The 13,420-nt window shown below is 33.8% G+C and overlaps 1 protein-coding gene across 1 annotated transcript; it reads right to left on the bottom strand.

Annotated features, from left to right (window-relative positions):
- Nucleotides 1–7,191: 7,191 nt before the first annotated feature.
- LOC132066919 (pectinesterase 1-like) lies at nt 7,192–13,391 on the bottom strand. The gene is made up of 5 exons (XM_059460108.1): nt 13,038–13,391; nt 10,759–11,037; nt 9,815–10,021; nt 8,838–9,079; nt 7,192–7,616 (listed from the first exon to the last, which is right to left on the bottom strand). The coding sequence occupies exons 1-5, from the start codon at nt 13,257–13,259 to the stop codon at nt 7,457–7,459; spliced, it is 1,110 nt and encodes a 369-aa protein (XP_059316091.1). The 5' UTR covers nt 13,260–13,391; the 3' UTR covers nt 7,192–7,456.
- Between the last annotated feature and the right edge of the window lie 29 nt (nt 13,392–13,420).

Below are 13,420 nucleotides of genomic sequence, written 5' to 3'. Positions count from 1 at the left end.
GTTAAATAATATATCAAGATGTGATATATATGAATTGGTTAGATGTAAAAACCGGTATAATAAATTTTTACCGATTTAAACCTTGTAGCCCTACGATATAGGAGTAGTAAATTGATCACGAGCTCTCCGGGACTTTGCACAGCCATATACTCTCTCCTCTTTTTCCTCAACTTTTACCAAATAAAAGCGCCATTTTTGGCCCAAAACAATATGGAAAACATTTTCTACAAATAAAAAATAATTATATGGGCATATTGCTTACGAAATAACTATACAGAAATATAATATTACTAACATTAGTAGTTTGATAAAAGTCATAAAAATCTGGCATCACGCATCACAAGTTAAAATTTGCTAAATACTGTAGAAAAAAAATGTTATCAGCATGTATAACTTGATTAAAAACAAGATATCTTGTGGAAAGCTAAACAAGGGAAGATAAGTAAAGTCTTACGAACTACATCGTCTGGTTAAACATAAAAAAATAAATTATCGTCGTATAACTTATGTAGTGGGCCTGTAAGGGCGATTGAGTTGGTTCAACGAGTGATTTCCCACATAGGATACCTGGATCGATTTTCCTCACCAACAACCTCCTCAATTTGAGCTCGTCGCACGAGGCTTGCTTTGTGCGGTTTACATCTCTCATGTGGTTTGCTTCTTGTTGCACTAACGGTGGGGGAGGGGCGGGGGGGGGGGGGGGGGGGGGGGGGGGAATTATGTATTGTTTTATTAGTCTATAAAATAATACCAATTAAGTTATGTGGGAACATATTGTTGTATGTGAGATTGAAGAGAAAATGATCAAAATGGTCCTAAATTTATGAGGGTTGAAATATTTTAGTCCTTTATATACACTATGTAATTGAAATTGTCCTTAATGTATGAAAAATGATTATTTTAGTCCTTCATAAATACCACGTAACCTAAATAGTGCTTAGTGTACGAAAAAAGTGATCACTTTAATCCTAAACCTTAAAAATAACAGTTCAACTTAAAAAATCTCTAAAGTTTAACCAGTTACTCACGACATACAGCTGTATTTTATATAGTCATGTCCAATACTTTGTGGGTTGTATTTCTATGCGTACTTGGACTGGAATTTGTTCCCTTTATTTTAGGGAAAACAACACAAAATACCCATAAAAGGCCAAATATTTATCTGGCCATGCCCCCTCATAAACTAATTCGCTTCTACCATATTCGGTTGAAAATATTTATCCGAGTACCCTCTCGCCCAAAACCCTTCCTCCATGATATCATCTCAATATATGGTATATACCATGATGGCATCATGGAGGTCTGAAAGAGTGTCTCACTGAAAGACTGAATGATACCATCTCAGTATATGGGTATCTCAGTATATGGTATATAGCATAATGGTATCACGTAGGACGAAAGAGTGTCTCATTTGAATAAATGAACATGATCCTCTATTATACCCTGTTAGTATATTATATATATATTGAGCCAAAACCCATCATCTTGAAGGAGGAAGCGACTTTAAGGGCCTATTTGGAAAGCCACCTGGTAATTGGAATTGGTGTAATTACTAGGGTAGTAATTACACAGCCTAGTAATTACACAGTAGTGTAATTATAACAACCTGTTTGTTTGTCATAACGTAATTACAGTGTAATTACAAACATGTTGTTTGGTTGCACAAGTGTAATTACACAGTTAGTTTAATTTAAAAATAAAATTTAATTATAAAAAAAATTAAAATTAATATTTAAAAAATATTTGCCTTTATAAATGATATTAAATTAGTTATTTAATAACACATTCTTTCTTGAAATATATTAATTAATAATCACATATTTGTAACTAATATTGTAAAAAATAATTGATATATATTTTCACATTAATAATATTTAATTTTAATTAATTATAAAACTTAAAAGAAGACTTTTTTTGTGAAAACATCATAGATTGGATTTTTGACAAAAAAAATAATATTTATAAATATAATGTAATAACATTATTCAAATGTTTGACACAAAAAATCCATCAAATATAAGTGAAAAATAAACAACATGCAATGTGAAAGCAAATAACTTAAAATTGAAAATATAACCTAAATTCAAAATCCAAAAGAAAAAGTTTTACATAATACTCTTATGTCAAATTCTAACATTACATAAGTAAGTTCCAACATAACTTAAGTAAATGATTCAAAAGAAAGGGAAAATATAAGTCTATAACCTCATTCATAATGAAATTCTACTTTAATAACGTCACTCGTTATATGCCAAGTTTGTTAATGACTCATTCTTTCCAATATTAAGAGGTGTAGTTTCAAAAATTAGAATAATAACACGGTTATGCTGAATGAATAAAATAATAATAAAAAAATACGAGCAATTACATGAAACCACAAGAAGTAAAGGTTGGGAATGAGAAGAAAGGAAATGAAAAATAAATAATATAAAAAGAAAAATACATTTTAAAAATTAAAATTAAAATAAATAAAAAATTAAAAGAAATTAAAATAAACAAAAAGGAAACAGACTAAAAAACCCCCGTAATTACACCCAATTCTCAACACCCCCCCCCCCCCCCCCCCCCCCGAGAATTGAAGAGTGTAATTACACCCTCTCAATTACACTCAATTCTCACTTAACTGTGTAAATACTTGGTCAAACAAACAGGCCAAACTGTGTAATTACACCTAATTCCAATTACATGGGTGACTTTCCAAACAGGCCCTAAGTAAGAAATTATGTTATATGTATAATGCATCTCCATCTTCTAATCTTTACATTCTGGTGCAAATGTTAATATGTCTACTGCTCTTTTAAAAATCCTTTCAAAAAATATGATTATTTGTATGAAGTAGATATTATAAATCAAAATAAAAGAAAATAGAGTCTACTTTTTTGCCGTTAATAAATCCTTATTCCACTTTTTCTAAACAAATAATTGTCTCCATGTTCCCAAATTCGTTCTTTGGTCCAACATATCCCCAAAGATGTAAGAGAATATGTTGCTAGTTCTAAACTTGATCAACATCCCATTTATGCAACACAAGGAAAACAGTTCATCACCTTGCAGATTCCCAGAGAATTTCAACAGCAATGGAAAACCATGGTTTCACTCACATACACTTCGGAGTTGTCCGGATAGCCTTGACTTATCATGGCTGAAAAGGACAACCAGTTGTTGCAAGAGTTTCTTTCTTTGATACCAAGTTTAGTACCAATATGCTAACCTCGGCATTAGTGAAGTTACTTTGCATGCAGGAACATTTTTTGTGACGGTGTTCTCGAATTTCAACATGTCTTTATATGATCCATATTTTACGGAGGCATTTAAAATTCATGTCTAAATTCTAAAAGCCCCACTTGCCAAGGATGCCATCCAAGCAACTTTTTACTACCAACTTGCTTGGAGAGTTTAAAATCATGTCATGAATCTCTCCCTTCCAGGTGCAGGCAATGCTTTGCTTATTAATGTTGATGCTACCAAAGGCACTATCAAATGCTCCCAAATCCCGAGACAAATTTCAAAGGCAGAACTTCTAAAAGTTCTTCCAGGTTCATGGGTGATAAATTATGAGAAATTGAGAGAACATCCTAAATCTATCATGTCTACAGAGTCAAACATAGTAAGAAAAAATGACCAATAATAAATTTTGACTATGCTTAACTCGAAGGGCCCAACAGGGCCACTTTTGCAATTAATATGATTCAACCCAGGTACCACTCTACTTACAAGTATGAGCTTGACTTTTTCTTCGAACAAATTGAAGGAATCATGACAGAACAAGACTAGACTTTGCACTTTGACATTGAAGGTAAAAATGTGATGTGGTTCAATGATCCATTCACAAGCCACTACTCATGGGGATATTGATTGTTCTTGTCACACCCCGAACCATGGCCTGGGCGTAACACGGCACTCGGGCCTTGCTTGCATGTGTCCGAGCGAACCTCTCATGGCTTGCTTGTCAAGATGGGCATCAAGAAAATATAATCTATTTGATGCAATTTAAATGAATCATGAAAATATAATTTGCGGAATAAAGTCTTGAAATTATCTCATAGCATGAAAATTCGTAAAAACGTAATAGTCGCAAACATGAAAGCATAACCGACTACGTGAACTAATATCTCGTCTATGAAACCTCTAAAACATATCCGAATACTAACCACCGGGACATGGCCCCGGACTACCATAAACCTAGCATACTAATACGGACTCCATGTTGAACCCCGAGAGGAGTGGGGCTCACCAATAAGGCGATAATCGAGGTGATCCCTACCGCGCGTGTATGCTCACGAAAATCGGTATTCGCACCGTGAAGTGCGGCCCGGGCAAAAGGGATGTTAGTACATGGTGAATAGTACTAGCATGTAAAACCTCGTCGAAATGAAGAACATGGCACAACATAGGTATAGGACATGAACCGAAAATCGAATGTAACTTGAACATGAGTATGAAACGTGAGTAAAGTCGAAAACGAAAATCAATGGAAGTACATGTATATAAAAGCGCTTGTAACATGGGGAATGCTATAGTATAACCGACAACATGATGCGGTACTTGCGTCCTACTAGCGAACACTCACACCTTGCCGGGGATATGAGATTTAAGTAATAATAAGCATGTAAGGATCCAAACATAATGAAAGTGTTGCCTCCTTGTCGACAACCCTTATCCTACGGTGGCTACGTAGTTTCGGGCTATCTCGAGCCTTCTCGGTTAACTAAGCAATCCCAAAAACATGAACATGATATAGTTGGCTAAGAAGCCCATGATTTTCGTGAAATAACTTGTAAATAACTTGTAATCATGATTTCACGAAATAACTTGTAACATGGTTTCATGAAATATCTTATCGTAGTCTTGCAAACATGTTCTTGATTCATGAGTAATAACAATAGTTCATAATTATATATATAATTGACTTGAAAACATGCTTGTAACTTGCTACATAAAATCATAAAATTTCATATAAACATAATGAGAACACATGAGGAAGAATTCATGATGCATGGATTAAGCTAGGGTTCCTAATAACCGTAATGGAAGATTAGGAATACAATAACGACTATAGATACAAAATTCATATACATAAATACATAATTATGGGCTACCAATATGTTGGGTTTAATGCCCTAGGGTTTGAACTTCATGGATATCAAGAAACGGAGCATGGGGAAGAATGTAGAGATTCCCACATGTGGATGGAAGTTCTACATACCTTAGTCGCTCCAAAACTTGAATTAAAGACTTGAGCTTTGAAGAGAATTTCCAAAATCTTGAATTCTTGAACCTTGAGATGGATTTTCTTGAAAACCCTAGTTTTAGGAATGATGATTTCTTGTTTTAGATTACAAGGATATGTATTAGAATTGACTTGGAATAATTAGAGTAGGCTTACCTTGGTGTTCTTGATGATGGAAGAGGGTAGGAGGTCGTTCTAGGGCTTGAAGGAATAAAAAATAATGATTTGAACTGATATGGATGAATATATAGTGTTCTGGAAAATTGCAGTTTACGTCCAGCAAGGTACTAGCCGTATTTTGAAAGACGGGCCGTATTTTGAAATACGATCCATATTCCGTATGGACTGCACTGCGTCTCTTCAGTAAAATGGCCATAACTCTTTGCACAGATATCCGTTTGACCCCCATAATATACCGTTGGAAAGGTATTTCAAAGCTCTACAATTTTCATTAAGGAAGTTTTCCCAAATTCCAAATAAGTTTTGAAATATGGGCCATATTTTGAAATACAGTCCGTATTTAACAATGTAACATCCAAATGTCAAATTCCAGAATGCTCAGAAATCCTTGGTACCAATTTGCGTTTTGAAATACGGGCCGTATACCGAAATACGGTCCGTATTTAACAACGTAACGTCCAAATGCCAAATTCCAGAATGTTCAGAAATCCTTGGTAACGGTTTACGACTTGATTTACGGCCCGTATACTGAAATACGGTCACTGTTCATAGGCGTAAACCCCCATCTTACAACTGAACAGGGAAATTCCAATTCTCACATCCTTTATCTAATTCTCTATGTCTAGGATCATGGTCAAAGCTTAGGTTAAAGATACGAGGTGTTACAGTTCTTGCCAAGAATTTCTTGAAAATCCAATTGAGTACTACCAGGAGCCAAAGAAGATAACGAAGAATGCCAAATAGAAAAAAGAGCAAATCGACCGAAGAAATCCTTCGGGAAAGGTATAATAAAGGCAACCCATCAGTTGGTTCGCTCAACCAACCTAATAAGTATGAATACCTTGTCAGTTATAATCCCCAAAGATGGACAAAATTGCCAGAGAGAAATGTTAGTCTGATCATCCCTAGTTAGGAAGATGACGAGACATCCCCTTTGTCCGAAAATCCTGAAATATTCATGTATAACCCTTTTAGCACCGGTTATGATTTTTCACCACTTGAATATTTCGGTAAATATGTTGTACTACATGCTCCAAAAATTCCCAAAAAGTGTAGTTTTGCTCTCAGTCGGTTTCATAGAGGGGTGATGAATGTTTTGAAAGAAATGAAAGAAGTTTTATGTGATACCATCATGATATATAAGAGATAGAGCGATATCATATTGGTATTATAATTTTGAGGACATCGGGTAAATAGTTTTGGGGCAGGAAAGTAAGCGGACATTGTCGAGTAATTATTTTGTCTGAAGTGGACATTTGTGTTATTTTCCTTTTATCTTATACGTATTTGGGCTCTTGATTTCATTTGTTAAGGCCTGTTGGACTTTAAGAAGGAAAAAAAAACATTTTTTTTGCGCAAATTGTGCTTTTTTTGGGGTGGTCTTTAATTTTTGGCCCTCAAATTGCAGGTCTTTAATTTCTGTCCTTCGCTTAAAAAGGTGGTCAAAAATATCCCGAGGTTTTGGGTTTGAACCCCCTCTAAGTAAAGTAAACAAAAAAAAAAAAAATCGCAAGGCAAGGCTTTTGCAAACTAAAAATATGCTGTCTCCGGTAGACTTTAGTTATGCCTTAAGGCAAAGTCTGTCGTCTCCGGCATAGGTTCTATGTAACTTCGCCCGAGTAGGCATAGGTTCATAGAAGCCTATGCTTTGCGAAATTATTATTATTTTCAACTCTGGTGGGTTTCGAACTCAGAACCTCGAGATATTTTCGGCCACCTTTTTAAGCGAAGAATAAAAATTAAAGACCAACGAATCGAGGACCAAAAATTAAAGACCAGTCGGTATGAAACGAAATCGTGCAAATTGCCCATTCCTGTTACTTTTAACAAAGAGTTTACATAAAAAGGGGGAACACTAACTAAATTTCAACCTCAACTAGTTGAAACCCATAAATTGGAAAACCACAACTGCGCCTCAATCCCATATTAGTTGGGATAATGGGCTACCTGAAAAAGTGAGAAATTAATAAAATAAAAAGAAAACAATAAAATAAAGTAAAAAATTTGCTAGGACCATTAATATGTCCTTGTAATTTTCTAATATTTCTATAGTGTGACAGGTGGAAGCAGCCACTTGGAGCCTTCAATATAAGCAAGGGAAATAAAAGGCTTTGCCTCTTCATCATTTAATTTCTTCATATATCCCACTCTACCATTCATAGTTGCTCCAGCTCCTTTGTTGTTGTATTCTCCATAAAACACCGAACTGAAAATAATAATGATTTAAGTTAAGATAATTTATGTAATTTAACATGTTATATCAAGTTATGTATCAAATTTAACATGTTATATCAAGTTATATATCATTTATTTCTGCACTATGTTTGGTTAATTTATATGCTGTCTAGGGTTAAGTGATATACACTGATTATATCAGTAAATTTTAATTTATATGATAACAGGTAATTTATCATTTTTATCAAAATACTAATTAATTTTCGCTGAGAAATTTATAGCTTATAATTATTTAATAATTGACCTGATTATATAAATATTTTTACACCATCAATCTATATAACATAAACTCGTCTTTTTATTATGGACCATGATAACAAAAAAAGCAAGCCGAACACATGATTCAAGAGAATAAATTTTATACCCATTATTATATACGGGACCAATCACATGATAAAAATGTTAAGTTTATACCCCCAGCTTGATATTTCCCATTCTGAAAAGGCATCATAGTAGTTTAATCACTTATACTCACTTAATTACCATTATAATTAGTATATTAGGAAAACTAATCGTACGCTTTTTGTTAGCGATAACCCGGGGAACACAAGCATATCAATGATATACACTGCCTAAAAAATAGGAATTATTTAGCACGGGTTGTTTAGCGCAGACTAGCGATGAATTTTATATAGTAATTTCTATTATTTTTTTTTTGTGTAATGATGGGTAAGAGTTTAACTTCTTTTTTTTATTTTTTATTATTATTACTATTATTTTGTGTGTGCGGATTGTCCTTCATAAGGAATTGTCTTTAGTTTTTGCCCCTACTTCTCATGTAATGAAAATTTGTGGGTCGAAGTATCCTTATTCGCTGGTTTACGAAATCAGAGATTCTAGGTTCGAATCCCATCAGAGTAAAAAAAAAATTAAAAAAAAATAACAATTTCACAAGGCAATGTTCCATAAAAACTATGCCTATTCGGGCAAAGTTACATAGAAATTATGTTTTGTCCGGATAACACATAGTTTCTATTTAACTTTGCTCGAATAGACAAAGTTTCTATGAAACCTTGCCTTGCGAAATTAAGTCATAGATCCTGTTCTTTCGATGTCAGGAATATTTTCGGCCACTCTTTTATTACTTAAAATGCCGAAGGGCAAAAATTAAAGACCTGTGATTTGAGGGGCAAAAATTAAAGACTAATCGTGGAAATTGCCCTTTAATTTGTATATGCTGACAGCGACTCACCTGTCATACTCCTTTTTGCCAAAATCAGACCATCCTTCAGGATGAACAACATCACTCATATCAGTGTATGAGAAAACAACTTTAGAGAAAGGCTTCCATGCTCTTCCCAAATATGTTGTTTTTCCTGTTCCAGTCACCGTGCAATGCACAAAAGAATATCCACTGTCAACATTGTCTGCACTCCTTGCATGAGCTGTGATCATTGCCATTGGTTCCCCTGGAATTACATGCATCTCTGTGTTCTATATTTTCAACCAAAAAATAAAATAAAATTAAACTCATTAACTATATATCACGACTAATAGAGGCGAATGCGATGTGTGTGTGTGTGAAAATCACTTCAACAATTAATATTATCAATTTTGAACTCATAATATCAAAAGTGCAATGGATTTAGTGATAATAAATAATGGTTGAATCCAGTCATGGAGTCAGAAATTCTAATGAGGAATTTAAAACAATTCACTAATGCTACACCTAGAAATTGAGCTTGTATTTCTCTTATGTTAGGGGATTTTATATGCTTAGAAAAATTTATCCTATTTGCGTAGAAAGGAATTTTTATGAATCTCTTTATTCTCCAGAGGAGATTGGTATCGCTAGAGTCGCATTCAACCCCGTCTCTTTGTCTTTGACTGGTAATCAGATTGGCCATAAGGTGGTCTGATCTACCACCTCGGTTGGGGAGAAAAGTTATTTTTTGTCAGAAAATTTCTCTCCACTTTATTAAACTTTTCTCTTAGGCAAGAGCATACTCAATTCCATTTTAAAACTTCGCAAAACTCTGCTTTCCTTAGAATGAATTGGTTTCATTCTGACTTTCATCGGGGACATGTATGGGTCTAGGTCATATGGCATGTGGCTTCGTCATTGGTTGGACCTATACTATTAGGTTTAAATTCTGGATCCGCCTGGGACAACTGAAGGAGGATCAATTATTAATGAAGGTTAAATAGAATTGAAATTGTTACAATTACCAGATATAAGGATTTGCCATTGCCAAAGATGAAATCAACCGTGCCTTCAATGTAACAATCTTTAAAGAAATGTTTGCCGCTATCATCGCAAAAAGTGTCTTGAAATCCATACATTTTACAGTTATACAAAGAGGCTTTGTCTCCTCCTGTCCTCAATGCTGCAGCTTGAGCTAATTCCCTTTTCCCATCTGGTCTTGGTGCTGAATTCTAATCATGATATATTAATAATTATAACAAAAACCAAATATATTACATACTAATATTTGGTAAGAAGAAAGAAAGAAACACATGCAATTTTGAGGTAATTATAGTTACAGAAATATTGATATTGAAAGATCTTTCTATGTATAATTTCTGGATCCAAGGGGTTGAGGCTGTATGAGGATGGTCTATGGGGTTCATAACTATTCCTCTTACTGTATAATGTTTACCTTGTGAATTCTTAACTCCGTGCTATACCAGAACTTTTCTAGATCATCCCAATTACATTACCCACATGTCCGACTATTGTTGAGCATTTTTTGATATCAAACGGACCACCCTGGAGGTGATATTAATGTGATCGATTTTCCCTATTTTGCAATGCGTTTCGCATTAACATTCGTTGCTTTAGCTAATTTCCCACACTCTTTCTAAGTGTGATTGCTATATGATATATGGTCATCCCTAACACAGATCTAGGGTAAGTTCGTTGAGTCCAACTTCTTGAATTGTATGATCATCTCATTTAAAAGTTTAAACAACTGTTAGAGAAAACACATTTTATTTTCTTAAAGCTCATACACGTGCGGACCTGATTCCTTTTTTTTATGAGTCAAACTCGTGAAAATTTTTTCTTATCATAAGTAGGACCTTTGCACTTATTCTGATCCCACTGACTTTGAAACCTGAATTTTCCTCCAATCATAACATTACTTTATTAAAAATGAAGCAAGAATACGTACCACAAAGTTGATATTAACAGCACTGAAGTATTCAGATTCAACGACCACGGTAGCACTATTGACAGTAGTATATTCTTTTGCAGTTCCATTAAAGATAATATTTGGCACATTCTTAGGGTCTCCATATAATGTAATGAAGGGCTTTGTCCTCTCAATTTTGACTTTTTCTGTGTAATTTCCTCCTCCAATTGAAACAATAACTCTTCTTTTATTCCCTTCTGGAATGCTATTAATGGCATCCGTCAGTGTCTTAAAATCACCACTTCCATCAGCCATCACCTGTGTAACAAATTCAAAATCCAGAGTCAGTGATCTAAATTCTATTAAATTGGGGGAGTATATCACAAATTGATAAAACTATGGGTGTATTTAATATAAAGGAAAGTATTTTCCATGTGAAATATTTGCTTGAAAAATAAGTGTTTGATAAGTAAGCAGAAATAATCCCAAGAGTGGTGTGGGTTGGGTCGTTGGGGAGTGAGGAGGTGACAATGTGTTTGGAATGTCATTTACAGAACTTGCTTTCCCTACACTCTCCTTAAGAAAGTTGTTTTCCTAGAAAAAATGTTTTCAAAACATTTTGACCAACCAAATAAAAAATTGAAAATCCTCCATACTAACACAACCTACAAAAATATGGATTTTCATCATATGAAAAAAAAAAAATACAAGAAAAAGTTACTCCCTCCGTTTCATTGTATATGAAGGTGTTTGATTAAGTGGAAACTTTGAAATTAGTGGGAGTAAACATGTCTTCAATATTTTGTGGCTATAAAATCATGCCATTGAGGATAAAACGAAAAGCTTAAAGCTAAATTGTTTTTTAATATAGAAAATATTTGCAAATTGGTTAATTGGTATATTATTTCTGCAGCACTATACTGAACTCCCTGATATCGAGCGTGTCATTGTGAACACACATGGGATTGAGCCTCAGGTTGTTATGCTCTATGGATTGCATTGACTTCTTCTTTCAGAGCGGACTTGTATTTAACAATTCTTTCTTAACAGATCAAAAACAAAAGACAATCACATAAAATAAAAAGGGAAGTATGACATATGTTTATGGATAATCTAAGAGGAAAAGAAACAGCAATAATATGTAAAATGTAACCTTAATGATAGTTTTATTAGCCTCAGCAGCTACAAGGGCAGGGTCTAAAAGATCCTTTCTTATATCTAATGGCTTAACATTTGCATCAAACCAACTACTTAATTGTGATTTATCCGTTGGAATTGGGAATAAATCATCAGAAGAAATTCTAGGGATAAAATGTAGAATGGTTAAAACAATAGTTTCCATAGCAAATATGGTGTTTTTCCCAGCCATATTTGTTTTGGTCACTACTAAAAAATCACTATTTTCCCACTGAAATTTTCCACTGAAAAATGTGTAGTGGCTATTCCTTCTTAATGTCGATGAAAAAACCTAAATAGTAGTGTTTTCACACGGAAAAATCAGGAAGTTTCCTATGATTTCAATGGGGAATCTGTTTCCTACCATGTGTTTTCCCCCTGAACTGGTTCAATAGGAATGAGATGGGAAAATCATATTTTATAACACAAATGTCTCACTGAATGCCGGTGAAAAAACCTTCTATTTCTAGTATTGGTTTTAGGTTTCTTGAATTGAAACTATATTGATTTTGGTTTTTCCTGTACAAAGTGAGCGTGGATATCTATAGAGAAGAAAGAGAAGGGTTTAAGAGAGGTATTAGAGGTAGAGATTAAATTAAAATCAGTGGGAGATAATTTGAGATAAAAGAAGGAGAAAGTAACTCTACGGTAACAATAAAAAGGTGGCATATGGATGATGGGAGTGTCTTTATACGCGTAGGGTTACGGCAGCAATGGGAATACGAGTAAATCTAGTATTCTTAGGGGTCGTTTAGTTTGAAAAACAAGTTAGGCTGAAATTAATTATGTTCGGATTAGTTATCAAGATATTATTTGGTATTGACCGTTTGATTTGTTGCATTAAAAATAACATGCATTGCATAATTTCTAAGAAGAAATTATTTGTTTACAAAAATATCTTTCACTTTATTTAGTATAAAAGGGGTTTGAGGGGCCTTAGGAATATTTTTGTCATTTTTCATTATTTATCTAGGAATAAGTAATCCTGGTATCATTACTCCACCATTTGACAAGAATAACTTACCCTAGTATTATTTCTAATTTTGGTATCGAGAAAATAAATCTACGGTAACACTAAGTATGAAATATGTTTTGGGATAATCTAAGAGGGAAGGAAAGAAATAGCAATAATAAAGTGTAACCTTAATGATAGTCCTATTAGCCTCAGCAGCTACAAGGGCAGGGTCCAAAGTGTCCTTTCTTGCATCTAAAGGCTTAACATTTGCATCAAACCAGCTATTTAATTGTGACTTATCAGCTGGTATCGATACAGAATCATCAGAAAAAACTCCAACAATATTATTGAAGAGGAAAATGGTTATAATAATGGTTTCAACAACAAATATAATGTTTTTTCCAGCCATTTCTTTTTGGTTTTTGGTTTCTTGAATAGAAAGTGATTTTGGTTGAATTTTCTATACAAATTTATTAAGTGTTGGTATTATTTAACAAGAGGAACTTGAAAGTATATATAAGTAACTTGATTGCGTAAATATACTTTACAATGTCAGTATATATAGAATGT

Source organism: Lycium ferocissimum, chromosome 8 (assembly GCF_029784015.1).
Source record: "Lycium ferocissimum isolate CSIRO_LF1 chromosome 8, AGI_CSIRO_Lferr_CH_V1, whole genome shotgun sequence".
NCBI lineage: Eukaryota > Viridiplantae > Streptophyta > Magnoliopsida > Solanales > Solanaceae > Lycium > Lycium ferocissimum.
Note: the sequence above shows the minus strand (reverse complement) of the source record. Positions and strands in the feature narration are given on the sequence as shown.